At 29.2% G+C, this 21,148-nt stretch overlaps 1 protein-coding gene across 1 annotated transcript in view; it reads left to right on the top strand.

Moving 5' to 3' along the window:
- Window positions 1–21,148, top strand: part of LOC148312813 (uncharacterized) — a 163,325-nt gene that overhangs the window by 113,697 nt on the left and 28,480 nt on the right. The window contains exon 3 of the mRNA XM_088273431.1: window positions 3,740–3,901. Within this exon, the coding sequence (XP_088129557.1) occupies window positions 3,740–3,901 (162 nt within the window). The remainder of the gene's footprint in view (window positions 1–3,739; window positions 3,902–21,148) is intronic.

Here is a 21,148-nt window from a genome sequence, read left to right as displayed (position 1 = left end):
TACTTTCGTATATTGAGAAAGAAAAGAGAAGGGAGAGCAAGTGTGTGTTTATGTGTGTATGTGTGTGTGTGTGTGTGTGTGTGTGTGTATGTGTGTGTGTGTGTGTGTGTGTGTGTGTGTGTGTTGTGTGTTCCGTAGCTATGAACGGGAGACGGTCATTTATTCTTTGAAATTTTTATAGCCTAAAGCGCGGGAAGTCAATCAATTCTTCCGGAAGTATCTGCCCTCATGTTCGTGTTACATTTTATATTACAAAGTACAAAGTCCCAAACAAATCAAGTATCAAATTACGAACAGAACTTTCGGTTGGATTAACATTCCGCTCATTTCTGACCGAACAAATCCTTCCCTTGGCAAACACATTTGTATATCGTGGAGTTTATAGACCTCTCAGGCAGTTAATAAAACTGGACTAAGACTAACTTACAAACTACATACATAAGTCACAATTATAAAACAACGGAAAATGTAAAAAAAGTTGCGCTGGAAATGATAGCTGTCAGAAAAATTATTTTAGTTCATGCACAAAATAAAAACTTTTTGAAAAATTATCACGTACTAGCGTTTTTTTATAATTTACTTTTAGTTCAAACTGCAGTATCCAACGAATTTTTTTAAATTTCTTAAAAAATATGCGTACAATTTCGGTCTTTTGCTGACAAACAATACGTTACAACCAACTACAAGCAGACTACTGTGATACACCATGATTTTTGACCTGAATTGAAAACTATGGTTTTTCAACTCCTGCTTTTTTATGTACATAACGTAGAATTTTGTCTAGCCTCACACCAGTCTGATGATGTCGGTTCCGATGACAACCGGTTGTTGGTTAAATAAAATGTATATGGAAAAAAATAGTTGATATTTTATTCGATATATAGTAATATTTCAGGCATATCTTGAAAATCATCAGAGATATTGCATTTTTCACACTAATTCATTCCATAGTTTGACCGCTTGGACTGAAAAGATAATCATCTCAAAATATCACCAAAAATGATTATCATCATGAAATGTTACCAAAAATGATAATCATCTCAAAATGGCATCGACAAAGAAAACAATAAAAAAATATCTACAGAAAAGGTAATTACAAAAGATTATCTTCATAAAATGTCACAAGAAAAGATAATTATGTCAAAATCTCATCAAAAAAGATTTTCATAAAAAAAATTCACATGAAAAGATTTTCAGGCATCTTAAAATGTCATCAGAAGGAATAATCTTTGACTTAATTTGAAAAATAATCATCTTCACATGTCACAACCAAAGTAACCTGTACACAATTTTCCTTTTTGGACCCTTTTTATTATTTGATAATTATATACAAGCCACCCAGTTGAACTGTATCGTGTATTATAGAGTCGGAATTAAAATAAGGATGGAGAACAAAACAGACAAAAGCAGTTATTTAATGCTCTGAAGGCACCACCCATTTCAATTAATTAAACCTTTTTTCTCCCCTTCTGTCTTATCCGTTTGCCTTGTGAAACCTCAAACACCACATTTGAGGTTTTCATATGCAAAGGACGTGTCCTCACAGACTAGGTACTTTACTTTATAAAACCCAATAGCTGGATAGAATCTATTTAATCTACTTTGGTGACTACATTAGTTTTGATTGTTTACACAACTACTTTGAAACTAGTTCGTCTTTCTGATTCAAATACCCCATCAAGTATGCTTACCGAACACCTGCTAAAAACTTTATCGTTACGTTGTTCTAGTTATATTGTGTTCTTAGATCGTGACGATACAAGCGTTTTATTTCCTTTTAATCTGGGTTTTTCGGCACACGAAATAAATTAAAGGAAGGAGTTCGTTGACATTTCATTTAATTACGCGAAACGTTAAAAGTTCCATGGAAAGCTATAAAACATTTTTGCTCATGTGAACGCATTAACCGAAATAAACTTACATTTCCAACAAACATTATATGACAACGTTATTTTAATATTTATGTTGTAGATATTTAAAAATCATATATACTGGAACATTAAAACTACATCCATTATTTTAACGTCTTGAAACTATATAAATCCCACTTAACTTTATAATTAATAATAATGTAAATATTCGTTTGTTCAAAATCTCAAATCTCCTTAAGCAATGAATTCACGGATTGTTTTGAAATTTTGGCACAACGTTGCATTTGAATGCGTTCGAGTTTTATTTTAACTGTGGTGATATAAACGTTTTAGCATCACACTTAATACTAAATATTGTCATGCTGGACAGCGTGCTTCTTGACAGCTGCTGTCACATTTCTGTGTTTTTAATAGCATAACTGTCTCTAAGAATTATTTTTAATTTTTCGTTCAATCATAAGCATTGTCAAATTAAACGTTTAAGAAGTGTGTGCTCTCTATTTTCTATTATTTTTTAACATCTCATTAAAGATGAAGAAGAATATGGAAGTCTGGGCATTTACGGGGCTGACAACCGTCTTAGGCTGGTTTATGTGATCACTTTACACACGTGTAACATTCACCAATTCTACCCATTATTGACAACCACACTACTCAAATTTTGTGAACAAGTATTTGGACACACTCAAAATGTTCTATTTTCTATATTTTCCATTTAACCAGACATATCCTCATATTCGCATATAAATCGTTATAAAATTAAAATGTTTAGGGTTTTACAATCAAATTTCAATTATTTACATTGGATAGTAATTTAAAAAAATATATATTATACGATATCTAAATATCAATATATCTTTTGATTTACTTATTTTACGTTAAATTCATATTAAAATCTTAGTAATTTTTTTTTTTCAATTAATACGTTAAATAAAACAAAATCAATAGTTGTCAAAATTTTAAATAAAATCCCGAATCCTTTAGTAAAAAGAGTACACAGTACCTACCTTGCGCTCATTTAACTAGGGTACTTGATTTACATTTAAGGGATTTATCCTAGTCCCACCAAACAATAAAGGTCTCAAATAATGTAAATTAATACATTTTGGTAGGGTTTAAAGATTTATTTTCTGTAAAATTAAATTTCTGATTATCAAAAAACTTTTAAACCATATGATAATAATATTTGCGCTCCACGATGTCACATTTTTCAGAAACAAGTTTAAAAGAATTTATCTTCAATAAATGCAAAAAAAATTACAATGAATGTTCCAATTTTTCCCAAAAATTTTTTACGAGGACTCGTTTTAAGTTATATTTACCACTTTTTTAATGCTTTTCCTTTTTTAAATAAACTAAAATAAATGCATGAATATTACTAACTGTTCTTGGTAGGCGCCGGCGCCGTGGCGTAGTTGGGTAGAAACTCGACTGCGAATCTAGCGTCGCGGGTTCGATTCCTGCCAATTGTAAAATTAATTTTTAAATATTTATTTTTGATTTGTGTACGTGTTTTTCATATCTTCTTTCCCTATTCTTACTATACTACCTGCAGACAAGCTTTTACAATAAAGGCTTAGGGAGTTATTCCTTTTTTTTAATCTAACTCCCCGTCATATCTTTTGTACTTGGTTCCTATCCTTGGTTTTTGTCATTTTATCCTCTCCCCCTGAACTCTCCATTTAATTTAAAAGAAATATGTTAGCGAGAAATCAATCGAATATAGCTTCTATGGAGTAATTAAGAAATGAGATAATGTAGTGATACACAAAAAAAAATTAAGACAAAATATGAATATTACCAAAATATTACCATAAAAATATCCCTAGTACTGAATCGTGATCACCCATATTATTATTTTTTTACAGAGAGACTGAACGTGTTGTATGAACGCAACTGGACTCGTTTGGTTCACGAACAGCTGAGAAGATTCGAGAGAGCCGTTGTAGCTGGCGCCAGAGCAGAGAGAGACCCGCAGTGGGGGCTTCCTGGAAGTCTTCTGTATGCTCTCACTCTCGTCACTACCGTGGGTGAGTAGTTAACATCATAAGTCGACAGAAACTCCATCATCATCCCTGTACATCACAGATCCTCAACCTTTTTTGGTCTAATGTTCCCCTGTCAAAACTTCTCTTAGGCGGTCAAAATAAATTGTCATAATGTTATTTTACACAAAGGAGGTGAATACAAAAAATAGTTTTAAACCTATAAAATTAAATAACTTTGCTAAAACCACTTTTTTAAAATACAATTTAACCTACCGGTTTCAACAAGAACCTTGTCATCACCAGGGTTTATATTAATTCAAAAACATTAAAATACTCTCACCAAAAAACTTCCACACACTCCGTAAAAATCCTAAATATTATTTTTGCGGAAAACATTCAAGAAATAAAAATTAATTGCTCCTCCCTGCGCTTTTTTTTGTTTTTATCCTAACATCTATCTTAGAAAAAAAAATTGAATCATCAGCGAGCATGTCAAGTGACCATATCAATACACTTTTCGATCCTACTGTACGCCAACAACTTATATTAAGTTCACTCAATGTCTTCAAAAATAATACGGATTCTACCCAGTCGTCTAGGTTTAAAATCTTTAAAAAACATTCAAACCATCAAATTGTTTCGAGCGTGGACCTAAAAATGAGCATTCTTCCTTAAATATCAAACAAAATTTCGACTGATAAAAGCCACACAAATTTTGAAGTTAATTGCAAACTATCTCAATAAACATTAAACGAAGCATATCGTTATGAAATTTACCACTCACAATTTAATATATACTTGTCAACAACTTTAAAAGAAGTTTTTCGTTAAATGATTCGGCGGTCACTTTGTGGTAAAATCTATCTATTTTTAATTAATGTTTTACCTAGTAAATAACACTATTTCTTAAAATCTACTGTGACACGTGTTTCGATGCATTCCGCATCATTTTCAAACACCATATCTGTCACAGTAGATTTTAAGAAATAGTGGTATTTACTTAGTAAAACGTGAATAAAAAATTTAAAAGAATTCTTTAAGCAAACAATTAAATTAATTACCTCTTTAAATCCATAAAAAAATACGATATGCAAACGGATATGCAAACGGAGATCACAAATATAAAACACATGTGAAAATTTGTGTTTTTATTTTAATTATATATTTTCGGTTACGTTGAAGAATATGTATTTTTGAGTAAACTCGTTTCAAACGTATTATTTTCCCCTTTCGACATTTCACCAACCATCAGGGCTTACTAACTAGGTCCTGCAGCAACCGAAAATTAGGAAGGATGTGATAAAAAGACTACACGAGTTAATCCGAAACATACATATTCTATAAAGTGCTTTCGTTGACTACAGAAGGGTCTAGATTTCAAATAAATAGCATCTCTTTTTACATCACTCAACCTCCCTCGGCAATGGAAGTCGATACATCAACCAAAAAAAAGTAAGTTCACACGGGATTACTAGAAAAATATACCATCGAGAGTGATATCCTTTTTTGGATTTCAAATGTTTATTCTTCTACAAAAATCGAAAAAAAGTAATGGCAATTCCATAAATGGGATTATTTTTAACTCACGATAATTTCACATTGCATGTTAGTTATACAGTCGAAAAACAACAAGGTGCTTTAAGGCTTTTTTATTGTATATTTTTGTTAATGCTGATATCAGACATATCACCATAAAAACGAGAGATCCACCGTTTAAATTAAGACACCTAGAATATAAGACATGTTGATAAACAAGGTGGCGCAAAATAAATCACCCTATCGGAAGATGTTATAATTTTTGCAAATGGTGTTGTACGTCAATCATAATTAAAATGTGTGAACTAGACAGCTGCAGTTCGCAAATATTTTGATTAAATGAGCACAAATATGTATCAACACTGGCGGCAGCTACTTGACAGATAACATATTTTTCAATCATCAGAGAAAATGTGAATATCTTAATAAAGATTTTAATTACTTAAAATTATTTTTTTGTGTATGGTAAAAAAAAAGTTATTTAAAATCAAAATTTCGCTCCATTTTTTTTACGTATACTTCAGCTATTTTGTTCACAAATGTAAAATATGATTAACGTACGACGCCATTTGCAACAATTATAACATGTTTCATTAGAGTGATTAATTTTGCGCATTCCTGTATTATCTGTAATGTAAAAATTAATGTTGATAAAATAAATCAGATAAAAAATTATATTTAATTTTAAAAAAAAAACATTTATTAAAAAAATGGGCTTTTTTTTCTTAAAATATATGTGAACTTATTCCGAATGAACCTCACCTATGTTCGATTGGAAAAAGCTATATATTTCTCAAATTATATTTCTCAACGGAGGGCACTACCATCAACCAAAATTACACATCTATGAAAATTATAACTACTCCACAAATGTAACATACGAAATGAACCAATAACAGTGCATAACATATATCGCTCACTCCTTTCAAGAACGTCATAAATAAATAAAAAAGATTTTTCAGGAGAACGTTTTTAAAGTTTCAAAATATAATACAATGTATTAAAAATAAATATCAAGCCACTTATTAAACTTTTTACTGTGCAACAGATCTTTTAAGGTAAAACCTGAAGGTTATTTCTCCATTTGAAAAATATTTAGGAAATTTAAAAAAATAATTAAAACATACCTTTTCTTCAAAATGCAAAAACAACACTTTCTGCCCTGTATCGAGTAAATATTAAGTTAAAAATATGCAGCTTTTGCTGGGATATAGTACATTTTCTGGGCATTCTGAAAACACGCAGAACTAAAAATTTACGAATTTTGATTTATGACGTTCTTGAAAGGAGTGAGCGATATGTATACATCTTTTAAAAAACATTATACAGTATGGATGTTCAATACTGGGCAGAATGGTTAACGTTGCACAAATATATAAAGTGATTAGTTGTGTCTATCAATTGCCAAATCGTAAGGCCTTGGGTGTTTAGACTTCCATCTTCTTTTATATAAAATGACAAATGCATTGTCTCAAGTTGAGACACCAATAATATACGTTTAAAGGCAAACTTACTTTTTGGATTTTTAAATAATTGTACTGTTTTACTTGTGAAAGAAACAAACATTTAAGAGGAAAATGGATACATACAAACCATTCCTATTTTGAAGTACAAGAAATAAATCCAACATAAAGACAAATCTGCATTCTTTATTTTATGGGCGACATATAAAACTGTAGTTGTAAACTTTTGACTAAAACGCTAAAGGAAAAACAGAAAAACAAGAGGAGTCAGTGCCTTACCCAAATTTCAAACGGGTCGTGTTTTTATGTGTTTTATATTGCCCAGTAAAACCACGTTATAAAAAAAATCTGCGTTGTTTCATTGTCAGCATTAATCTTTTGGTTTTATTTTTTTCTGTGCCGAAGATGAGTTTTGGAAATATTTAACTTATAAGGGTCGTAATTAACACCTTAATTAACACCTTGAAAAAAAAATTCAGCAATGTGTCCAAACAATGTATGTTTCCAATAAACATGATTTATTTTTCACAATCCTTTAGAAAAGTAAAAAAGTAAAAATAAATTTGATATTTCAGTAAAATTAAATGACTAAAAAAATGCATTATTTTTCTCTTAAGCAAAATATAAGATACGGAATATCGATGCCTAAAATGCAGTGCTGAGTATCATTTTCAACATTGAATAAAAATAGTTAATGTTGAAAATATTATATTATGCTACGAATATTTATTTGTAATAATGTTTGACTATAAAAATATGTGTTAACTCAAAAAACTCATGAAATGCAACAATTTAACAAAAAAATCTTTTTTAGTACTTTAATTAAAAATAAGCATATAAAAAACTATTTTCAATGCTTTATCATCTGTTTTATGACACATACATATTGGATACGTATTTATTTTAAATATGTTCAAATTCCAGTCTACTCTTTTTGTGGATCGTATTGAGTTCACAAACTGCTTCCGGGTTCTTTTATTATATCTAGTCAGGTCCACATCCCGAAGTTCAAATGATAACTGCCTATGAATTTGTCAGCAGTGGACGTCTTGGGTAGCGAGAACCTGATGCTTTGTAAAAGAGGCAAGTTTGATAAAAGCTCTCGGTATTTTATTATTTTTATATAAATAAAACCACCAAAATAATAGAATTCTAAAACCAATTATTTGTTCATAGAATTCTTTAAATTTAATTTGAAACTCAGTGAACTAAAAGGATTTCGTTAATTAATGACACGAGCTAATTGAGGCAATAAACAAAATTACTTGACAATATACAGACTTAATGCAATAAATCAGCTTCCAGCTCACCCATTAATTTGATCTATTCGTGATTAAAAACAATAAATCACTCAATTAAAGGAGCGTTTTTATGAGAAAACATCAAATTGTGTATCCCCCTTTTTAAGTATAAAAAAGCTCAATCACTCAGATTTTTAGGATACACCGTAAAACAGGAAGTGTTTTTTTAATAAAGCTTTTAGGAAACTGATTAGATTTTTAAATTAACGAATGCTGTTGGAAAAACAGGAAATCCCGTCAAATTTACAAACCTTATTTACTCCTTCAACTTTTATTTTTATTTAAACAGACTTTGCCTACAATATTTTCAACATAGATTGAAATATTAATATTTTAACCAAATAACATGTATATACCTTGATCAAATTAAAAAAAAAAACAGAAACATACAATCTTCGTATGATTCGGGGTTTGGGGTTTTATAAAACAATTGCTGTGAAAAATGGTCGAGGAAAATTAGGTAAACGTTTTCATAAGAAACTTACGTGGATATTTGTTTTTTCATCCCTGAAATTTCCAACATATTGGTGAAAATTGGTTTTTAAATTATTCGAAACAAAATGTAATAATTTTGATACATCAACAGCCATAAAAATGTGAACAATACAAAAACATCTTCGCATAACTCGATTAAAATGTTTTCATCTACGATACATAAAATGAAAATTGCTTTTTCAAGTACCGACTTATAAAGTAGGTTTCATACATATCGCTCACTCCTTTCAAGAACGTCATAAACCAGAAATCGTCAATTTTCAGTTGTGCATGTTTTCGGAATGCCCAAAAAATGTGCTATATCCCAGCAAAAGAGGCATATTTTAACTTAATATTTACTCGCTATAGGGCAGAAAGAATTGTTTTTGCAGTTTGAAGAAAAGGTATTGCATAATTATTTTTTGAAATTTACAAAATATTTTTCAAATGGAGAAAAAACTTTCAGGATTTACCTAAAAAGATCTGTTGCACAGTAAGAAGTTAAATAAGTGGCTTGATATTTATTTTTAATACATTGTATTATATTTTTAAACTTTAAAAACGTTCTCCTGGAAAATCAAGTTTTTATTTTTATTTTAGACGTTCTTGAAAGGAGTTATGTTTAAGGAGTTATGGAGCGATATGTACATATGTAATCCAATTTAATTTTTATACTAATAAAATCACTCGCTTTTGAGCCACTTACCCGTTTGTAACCTTTAAACAATTATATAAATATATACTTCATATTTCATATTATCGAAAAACGTTTTGACTTTTACTTACGTGACTCTGTAGTTAACATTAATAATTTTAATGGAGTAATTTATCAACGGTCCGAGTCGGAAATCGCAGTGAAGTCATATTGACCATCGGTAGTTTTCTATTTACATTCCTCCAATATTATGTTTGCCACAAACTGCACTCAAAATTGCATATCAATTGTTATGTTATATTTGAGTTATACTGTATTGTATTGCAGTAAAGTCTACTGACTTTGATGCACTACAATATTAATTTATTTGATTTATTTATTTAAGCTTTATGTACACAAAAGAAAAAAATGCATTGGCGGGGTTATTGCTAAAAAGCAATATCTTCCAACCAACCAAAAATAATTTCTAAATAGCAAAGAGCTTACTGTATTAATTACCGAATTTGATGCCATTCCCTTGTATAAATCATTATTGATATTATCCACACATGTTATATATTTTAGTACATATTTTCAGTTGTGTGTGTTGTGTCATAGTATTAATATTTAAAGTCAGGTTGTAACCCCGTTGTTATGTTCCTAATATCGTTGACTATAAATCAATGGTTTTAGGTTCGAATCCCATTCCATCACAATTTGATTTGTATTTTCAAACACAACACGCCTTGATGTATTTGAAAAGTGTATTAAATTGACATATTTGTACATATAACAAAAATATTTCTGATTTTGATATTCAGTACTTAATCATAGCTAGATTATGATATTTACTAGTCATGATTGATAGTAGTGTTATAAATATATATATAAATTATTTCATTAAAAATAGCAGATAAACAATAGATCTTGGGTTCTAAGTAGTAAAAAGTATGAAGTGCTTGACCTATTGTTCTTTATTAAAAAAATATCATGGTCTCAATGAGCTTTTTTTAGCTAGTCGATTGGAGCGAAGGCTGCAATGCTGTACATTCTGTAGTCCGAAGGCGCCTTTGAAACCCTCATGAGCTACCAGGCGCCCACGACCCACCGATTGAGCACGAAACATCGCATTTTCGTTGAATATTTTAACTTCATACATAAATATTTTCGTTTTGCATGAATAGTTATTTATGAAAAAATAATCACAATGATGCAGTTATACTGTGCGGCAAAAAAACAGTACTGCCATGTTCAAATCAATTATATGAATACAATTCTTAAAAGTTTTGTAAAATAATATGCATATCATTATATGCAATGCACATATGTACTTTTGAAGACAATTAAATTAGTATGCCTCCGCAGTGAAGTGGTAAGCATGGTTGGCTACCGTATTGGACACCTCGAGTTTGATTCGTGGTGAGAGTAAAATAAAAATAGCTGATTTTCTCTCTTTTATCAATTGATATCGCCGTGTACTGGTACAAAGAGCTCAAGACTGATCACCTTGCCTTCATGTAATTAACAATGAAGGTAACAGTGCCCTATGGGCCATTGGGTGTGGATAAGGGTTATAAAGAAAAGAAATCATCTAGCAGTGTACCTTTTACTATATTAGTAATTTGTTTTCTATACCCTTATGCGGAGTTTGTAAACAGTTGATTATTTTTAAAAAGGAAGGTAGTAATATTTTTTCTATAAAACGTTAATTCTATTTGTAAGTGTCAAAACTCAAAACACAATGCATTCATGCATCTTAGAAGGCGTAACATAAAAGTTTCAAAACTCACTTATTCACAATAGTATACTGAAATATACGTGGTACTTTAGTGTAAAAGCTTTCACAGTAAATCCACTTAGTTATGGAGTGTCATATGGATACGCAATTCGTTATATGTCCATTTCAGCAGTAAAATGGTAAATTACGGAGAAATTGGTATATGACCACACTGTTTGAGGCAGCAAGCTCGACTACTATAGGGTATATACTCGTGAATTTGTAGATATACTCTTATTTGGAGCAAAGTGATTGATTCCAAACGTGACAAATCTCAGCCAATACTTATTTTTGTAAATATTATTATAAAAACACTTTTATGTGTCGATCCCAAATACTAACTATTATTATTTTATCCGTTAGTATAAACAAACCAAGTAATAATCTTCACTCCGATTATTTGCTATGTGTGCTGAATGTAGTAAAGCTACATACATGACAGGAGAAAACAATTCGATGTAATAAATTTATTTTAAAAAATCTGCTTCAACTTTATATGTTATCTGTCTTAGCTTTCAATGACCTACAAAAATAACTTAGAAACTTGGGAATGTGAGTTACGATTCATTAAGATCACTTATGTGTTTGTGTTATTTGCTAAAACATAAATAACGGAACTAACTCACCGACCAGTTTAACGCCATTATCGATAATTAAATATAATATATGAAAGCACTTCTTAATAAACCCTTATCAGTTAGTATAAGTATCAGTTGAGGTAAGGCCGTACATTTTTTTATAACTTTATCATTTCAATCTAGAAATAAAAAAATAAACGCTTATTTTTTTTGTATTGGTACTATCTCAATGTCATCGCATGTTTTAACTTTAAATTATTCCAGGAATAAAATCAATCGTGACTGGTGTTAAAAAAAATCGTGCCATACTCGTGATGTGATTTAATTTACATTAGGGATATATCGTAATTATCAGCTCACTTACCGCGGAAACAGATGTTTCTCTAATTAGGGTTTTCGTGTTACTATTCCCGACACGCCAATGTATCCACATTACTTACGAAATAATAATTTACGATACTTTCAGCAGAAATCCAATTCTTTATTTGGAGGTGTTTCCGGAAAGTAATTAGACCGCGAATACAAAAAACGTATCTGAGATTTAAAAACAAAAAACTATTTTAATCGTGGTAAAACATGTACCAAATTTTAAAAAAATATGCTTATCAGGGTACTTGTTTGACTACGATGATGATTGAACTTAAACATGTGTTTAAGTTCAATCATCATCGTAGTCAAACAAGTTAAGTAAACAATTATCATCGTAGTCAAACATGTATCTATAAAATAAGAAAGTTAGTCTGAAAATCTTATCATAAGAATCAGTCGTTTTCACACTTATCTTCTATCGAAATGGAGGAAATAAAACGATTCTTACTGAAATATTTTAATTTATCAAATATTTAAGATATTAAATTGGATAATTTTGAACCAAACGCGCCACAATAATTCCTTACAGCTTTAAAAATTCTCGGAAATAGTTGATGGACATTTAATTAGTTTGTGTTTCAAATCAATTAAAAAACCGTTAATTTATTAATGGTACCTTTTCAACTTTTGAACAAATCGAAAAAAGTCTGTCAAATATCATCAGATGGGATATTTGATGTAAGAAAGTGAAAAGTTACACCGTGAATCAGTGACGTTATTTACTTTTCTAAAAGCTTCCGTACGAAAAGTGATAGAAAGTAGTAGATACTCATTTACGTTAGGAAATTGCTTTTAACGTCCAGCGGCCTACAGAGTTGCACCCATTTTTGTAACGAAATGGTCTCTTTCTACTACGTTAATTATCACATCATGATTTATATTGATATTTCAACATACATGAATGTTTCTTTGAGTAACCTCCATTTACTTATTTTACTTTCTGCAACAAGAATAAAAATCCAGATACTGTGACGTAGTTGAGTAAACGGTCGAATGCAAAACTGATGTCGAGGGTTATTTTTCTCCAATAAAAATTACTTGAAGGAAATTATAAATGTTCACAGATTACATATTTATAAACATCATGAAGAAAAATCATCAAATACTCACCCAAAACGACATGAATTACATTTCATTTTAATTACATAAGTTGTCATACATTTAATTACGGAATGAACAGAACATTGTTATGAAAGAAACAAGCGTGAATAACAAAAAAAGGTTTAGATAAAAAAAAAAATAAGAGAATTAAGTCATAACCCGAATAATTTTCCGAATATAACTATGCCACAATCGTATATTTTTTTAAAGTAAAATTTCGTAAAACCATACGTAAATAAATATCCGCAATAAATTTTTATTACCGCCGACATTTTGCTACATCATTTAGCGTATGGCTTTACAAGATGGCGTAGAAAGTATTGAAAAATGAAAAAAATAATGAATAATGAATGTTCCTATATTGGTTCATTTTACAGCCTTGTAGCAGCAAAAGCTTTCAACACTGTCGCAAAATACTATTAAACGGGAATATATCGGAGCTTTAAACGCGAGACTGTCGTGTGTTCCAGATTTCAGACTTTATTGCACATATTCTCTTATTTATGAAAGTTGAACTTTTTTTTAAGTGAAAAATTTATTATTAAAATACGATGAGATCTCACGTTAATCAATATCATAAGCCGACATCTCTTTTCATCCCTCGAAATTAAAAATGGATAGAATGTTATTAGCTGAAAATAATTTATTCGTTATTAATTAATCGCCATAATGATATCAAAACGTTTTGAAAACCTTGTTTTTTTTTATGGAACTATCAAAAAATATATCATACACGATAAAAAATAAAAGAAACGCAAACAATGGTGAGAGGCTTCTTCAGAATATTGACAAAAATAGAATCGGGTAAGACCACAAAATATGTTCTAAAGTTTGGCATATAAGTATGTCTGCAGTGACAAAAAGTAGAAATAATTTATATCAAACATTTGACCATGAAATGAAACATTATCAAAAATAAATTGAGCAGACTAACGATTGAAGATCATCCAAGAAGAAATTCGACGCTAGCGGACAGAAGAAAAATATCAATCATTTCACCTTAAAAACCATTATGCACTTGTTCATCTTTCCTCACTGATAGAGAAAAAGACTTACATCAAAAATGTATTATTCTGTGGGTAAAGATAGAACAGATGATAAATCAACACATTTAAACGATTTTCAAACGTATATTAAATTAATATTTTACTCTGTAAATTTTATTTTTGATTGTTAAGTTACAGAAAACAGAGTATAGGTATATTTTTTTACCTGAAAATGCGTAGATTACCTGAGAGCATATATGTAGTTTTAAACGCATAATACATTTTTGCTAGAAAACAATGAATCGCCTTTGAAAGCAAATAATATACAGTATTTTTCAAGAAATAAACAAAGTATGAGGTAAATTGCATGGTAATATCCTCCACAACATCACGGGAAGAAGCTAGACTCACGGTGTCTCGTTTGTTATTTCTGGCAAACGGATACCTCTAACGTCTAAAGTTAAACTAGATGTCTACATCCTACTTCAACCGTTTTACGAAATGCTTTATCTTTATTGTTGACTCATCTTTTCACTTACATTTTTTAATCAACAATTATTATTTTATTGACCATAATAAAATAGAATTTAAATTATCAACATATGTATTTCATTTATTTCTTCTATTTTAACAATTTATTTATTGATTTCGAATAAATTTTGCGGTAAAACATGATTTTTTAATTATAAAAATAAAACATGTACAAGACAATTAAACAAAATAAAATAAACATCATCAAACAAATTGATTTCAAAAATGTTTTTAAATATAATTAATAATTTTAAATAGTTTGCTATACATTTGAAAAAATAACTATTATAACAACAATAATATAAGTACATAGATTTCCTAAAAAGCATAAATAAGAAAAGTCATAAACTTTTCAAAAAGTCATAAACAATATTTTTGACCATAGAAATTCATTTTAATTTAAATTATAATTAACTCCATATATTCAATAAGAAAATAAACAAAGCCTCACCCTTTTGTCCGTGTTTCCTCTAATTTTCAATAATTCACCCAACGTCTCAAAGACACAGGTATAAAATTTAGATTTATGTATTTATTTTAAATCAAACACAGATTTTTTTAGTATACTAAGTTGTATTTTATTAACAAAAAACACATAAATAATTATATTGTTACAATTGTTTCGCCTTGTTAGGGCATTATCAAATGAATGTTCGTTTGATACGACATTCGTTTGATAATGCCCTAACAAGGCGAAACAATTGTCACAATATAATTTTTTATGTGTTTTTTGTTAATAAAATACAACTTAGTAGACTCAAAAAATCTGTGTTTGATTTAAAATAAATACATAAATTAAAATGGAGTTCTACAAATTAAACGCGAAGTCAATAAATAAAATTAGTTTACACCGGTGTTTACGATGAATTCCGCATCTTCGGATTGCATCGAAACACGTGTTACAATAGATTTTAACAAAAAATGAAATTAACTTTTAAAAAACATTATTAAAAGAAATAACAGTTCACAGAGGATTTTAAAAGATACAGGATAAGAAAATAAATGTATTTGCACATATAAATATATATATATATATATATATATATATATATATATATATATATATATATATATATATATATATATATATATATATATATATATATATATATATATATATATATATATATATATATATATATATATATATATATATATATATATATATATATATATATATATATATATATATATATATATATATATATATATATATATATATATATATATATATATATATATATATATATATATATATATATATATATATATATATATATATATACAAATAAACAATAAATAACATGTTAAAATATAAAGGAAAAATTAAAGGAATCTAGTTTTTACTAACTTATTACTACATTTTTATTATGCACATAATTTTTATTATTGATGTGAATCTAATAACGCCAAATAAATAAATATTGTATGCATATGCCTAAACAAATGTATGAAACTGTTCTGCGTATACAATTTCAAATAAATGCCATATATCTATGAAGAAAATGTAGTGTAGTTTTGCCGTTGTATTTACCACTGTATCGGAACCCTTTCTTAAGTCGAGAAATGCCAGTATGTTATTCGTATAATAGAATAACAAGGGTACGTTGTATGTTTCGTCTTTCGCGAATCCGCGTTTAATATTTGTATGTAGCATGTAGCATTCCTTCTCTTGTATTCTGTTCAGATTTATCATATCTGTGCTTCATTTTGTATGCCAAAGAACCATTTATAAATAAAACAAACGCGATTTATTCAGATCAATGTAAACATTTTCTCTTAGGAATTACATATTATCTTTAATTTGAATTAGTGATATTAACTGATACTGCTTTGTGTATTGTATTAAAGAAACATCAAATACCATTGATTTTCATATTGAACTACACACACACACGCACACACACACACACACATATATATATATATATATGAATATATATATATATATATATATATATATATATATATATATATATATATATATATATATATATATATATATATTTATGTTTATATATATATTTATATATATACATATTTATATATATATATATATATATATATATATATATATATATATATATATATATATATATGTGTGTATGTGTGTGTGTGTGCGATTGTTTCCCGAAGGGCGCTAGAGAAATATTCTGTAGGATACTAGATACACTGAAACTGCAACTTCATCCCTTTTTATGATGGGACATTCTAGCAATTTTGTTTCCTTATATATTTTAACAGGGGGTGCTAGATAAAAAAGGTTTGAGAACCTGTGAATAAGATTCAAATGTACAAGGCGATTTAAAACACACTTTTTATTTGCTTTGTAAATAAAACATTTTTCTTGGAAAAGAAAAGCTGCTGTTACCACCTTTTTCCATTCAGATAAAGTGATCACTTTACACACGTGTAACATTCACCAATTCTACCCATTATTGACAACCACACTACTCAAATTCTTGGAAGTTCTATATATATGAACCAATTTAGAAACCTTGTTCTTGAATCACTAGAACTTCACTAGAGACATCTATTGGTGAGATGTAAAGAAGCTTTTTATCAAGCAGAAACTCTTATATTAGTATGTGAGGTCCGAATCCTATGACGTGTGTATTAAACCAGAATATGACGGTCGTCAGCCCCGTAAATACCCAGACTTCCATATTCTTCTTAATATTTGATGAGATGTCAAAAAATAATATAATCAATCTAGACAGAGAAATCAGGGGTTCTAAAAATTCAGGATCAATAAGGAGAAAAAACACATCCACGATGTTTGCTGGTTTTATTTGTTTTTCCACTCTGTAATTTAAAAATAAATAATAATTTACAATGTATACAACAATTTTTACTATCTTTATAATTTTATTTTTTTTTAAATAAAATCAGGCATTTTATTAATTCCATTGTTGAAATAATATTCTTTACAATAAGAGCAAAAAGCTCAATACTAAAGTCATTGCGTATTTTTGGTTTTCTGTATTTCGAACAAAGCCAAATCTCGGGATGAATGTAGCGCTGTTTTTGCCTATTTCATTTGCACACAAAATGGAAAAAGAGCCATCGGCATTGCAGCAAAGCTCTGCTTTGTGAAATATCGCGTTGCTCAAATGGATAAAGCACCAAAAAAGTGGTGTTGGAAAGCAGGTGGTGAAGAACTATGATGAATCTCTATAATTCCAGGCCACTGGGGATGGGATCGAGGGGGTTATTTATGCCCCGCGGACACTTGGGGATTACTGGCCCAAACTAGAGAGAGAAATAAAAACTAAGATTTGTTTCGCCGAAAAGGTAGTGAGATTGGGCGGAAAACGATCACGTTAAGCCTTATTGACATTATTTAGACATGAGCAAACATCTATCAGCTTTACTTAATGAGACAATTATTTATGTATTTGTTCCTGTTTGTGTGTGTTTATTGATAATTTTATAAAAATATTCTGCAAAGAAACTTTTTTTTTCTTTTAAGCGTTTACATTCTTATACTGAGATATCAACAGAGATGGTGAGAAAAATGGGCGTCTTAGTATTTACAGGGGTTTTACAGGGCTTAAGACTTATCATAGGCTGGTTTAAGTTAACATTTTATGCATATGTTATAATCACCTTTCTACCTATGATTGACAACCACACTACTTAAATTCGGTAGTTGTTTTTTTTTAATTAACACTCTTTTCATACTTATTCTCGGTCCCCTTTTTTGGTTGATTTGAGTAAGATATTTTAGCTCCATTAGCAGAGACGTTTATTCAATGTATTTCATAGATACTAAAAATATTGTAAATTTATGCTCTTATCCGTTCTGTCTCATTTGACCCCAATGTCCAAACCTCACTTCACATAAAAAAAACGTTTTTTTCAATTAAAATATATGTGCTTCTTTTTCATAAAGTTCTGAATGAAAATCAATTATTGCAGCTTTATTAAAAATATTGATCAATGAATCTGATAAAACGTAATTTATTAAGAGCCACTTCTTACGACAAAAATGAAATGATTTAATTTAATTTATACACGATGACATTTTTTTATTCCTCTAATTTTAAGTTGTCGCCTGAAAAAAACTGTATTTGATTTTTTTTAAATGATCAATTCTTATCGTTTTAAAGAAAACGACTGCATTTTTTAAATATAAGTGTACTAGTTGACACAAAATTTTTAAATATTTTTTTTCCGTGAATAAAGCCAAAATAAATCAGTCATAAAAAATAAAAAAAATAAATTAAAAATACTTGCTTTTTAAATAACTGAGAAAGGTGTAGAAATAAACAATAACATTGTACGAATTTATGGATGTCGTAGCAAAGAAAGCTTGAAAACATTTATTTTTCGTATTTTATACGACTTTAGCCTTGTACATACTTAAATATGTTGTATGTCATGCATTTTATTACCAAAATAAAAACAAAACTTAATCCTTCCTTAACAATATGAGTAGGCAATTTTTTTCTTTTTTTAAAACATTTATCGCTCACTCCTTTCAAGAACGTCATAAATCAAAAAACTTCATTTTTCAGGAGAACTTTTTTAAAGTTTAAAAATATAATACAATGTATTAAAAATAAGTATAAAGCCACTTACTGAACTTTTTACTTTTTTCTTTTTAGGTAAAACCTCAACATTTTTTCTCCATTTGAAAAATATTTACCATATTTAAAAAAAAAATAATTAAACAATACCTTTTCTTCAAAATGCAAAAACAACACTTTCTGCCCTGTAGTGGGTAAATATTAAGTTAAAAATATGTCGCTTTTGCTGGGATATAGTAAATTTTCTGGGCATTCCGAAAACATGCACAACAGAAAATTGACGATTTTTTATTTATGACGTTCTTGAAAGGAACGAGCGATATATACAGATTAACCATCTCTGTGGTTATTGAGCCACATTTTGCAATACAACCTTGCGAACAACTTCATTTTTCCAGGCGAATAATGGAAAAGCTTGCCGTTAAAGTAGTAATTATTGCTGTTAATGGACACACACCCCTTCCAGTAATTACTGTGAATAATGAAGTGTTCGCGAATGCCCGAACATATTACGTTTTCACGATGTAAGGGGTCATGTTGTTTAATACGGGGTGCAATATTCATCGAGTTGCTTGTTATTTCCTATGTATTTTACTCCACATAGTAACATAATAACAATTGTATAAAAGACTTGTGCCCCATTCGTGTATTAAAAGTACTTGGTTTTAAATATTCCATTGTAACTTTTTATGTTAATGTATGTATTTTTAATTGCAGTATTTGTATTTGACTCTTTTGTCTCAGGTACAGATACTTTACAACGTGAATTCATTACTCTCCATAATTTATGTAAACGACATTAAATTCTTATACATTGTAAAATGTCCCCATTATATTAACATCCAATGTAATGCTATGAAATAAATACCTATTTACTAACTAACTTACCATCGCGCCACTTCGCCAAAGGGGTAGGCAGAGAGAAAAGAATGCCTTTACACTCTGTATTTGCAAACATTGTTCTCATCTTCCATATTCATGCATCTCCTCATACATACCCGCCGATTATTTTTATTCCTGCCACGTTTTCCTAGTCTACTTTTGCTCCATTTTCCAACTAAATTCACCTCATTAATTTGTTCCTCACATGTCCAAACCATTGCAACACACCTTTCTTAAGTTTATTGATACCGTATAGTACATACGAAACTCTTATCAGTATTCGTGATTAACTGTTAAGTAAGATAAGAAATAATTAAATCTTCTGAGCTTCAGGTAATTTTAAAGGTGGTATAAAAAAACACCTTGTATTTTTAAATATCAATAAACAGAAAGTATTTATATTGTAAATGTTATTATTAATTAAAGTGTTTACTTTATGGTAAGTCATTTTAACTTTTTTATTGGTTTACTAAAAAACATAGTAATATTAGTATATAATCACTAACCTATTTTTTTTGCTACCGATTTTGAGACGTACCCGTCTCTTCGTCAGGACTACTACACGTCACTAACATATTGCATATTGGTTCTCGGGTCGACCAAAATCGCATGTGATCAACATATAATATTGTTATTAGTGTGCGAATAGTGCTATGCTAGTGACGTGTAGTATTGTTTGCATAATGTTGTAGTGATTGACGTGACAAAGAGACGGGTACGTCCTAAAACCGGGAAACAAAAATTCTTGGTAAGTGGTTATATACAGTAAACTCCCTATAACGTTGAGATAGGTACCGCGTTATTGCAGTGAACATTATAAGGGGTTAATGTTTAATATTGCTTTTTTTTTAACCCGTAGAAATAACTGGATGAACATTTCAACTTTAAAGGAGGGTTAACTGTTCTTAATTATTTATTTATTTATTTAAACTTTCTGTACAGAAAAGAAATAAGTTTATTGGCAGTTTATTGCTAAAAAGCAATATCTTCCAACCAACTAAAAACAGACTAGTGATATTGATCAAAACGTTTGATACCATATAAAGCTGTTTGCAATCAGAGGGTAGATGGTACTTGAACATTTCAAAAACATAAATTACAAAAGATGATAATAAGGAGGGCAAA

The sequence above is a fragment of the Brachycentrus maculatus genome, unplaced genomic scaffold, assembly GCF_059751285.1.
Source record: "Brachycentrus maculatus isolate JH-2025_06_01 unplaced genomic scaffold, ASM5975128v1 h1tg000032l, whole genome shotgun sequence".
NCBI lineage: Eukaryota > Metazoa > Arthropoda > Insecta > Trichoptera > Brachycentridae > Brachycentrus > Brachycentrus maculatus.
This window is presented reverse-complemented; position numbering and strand designations above follow the sequence as displayed.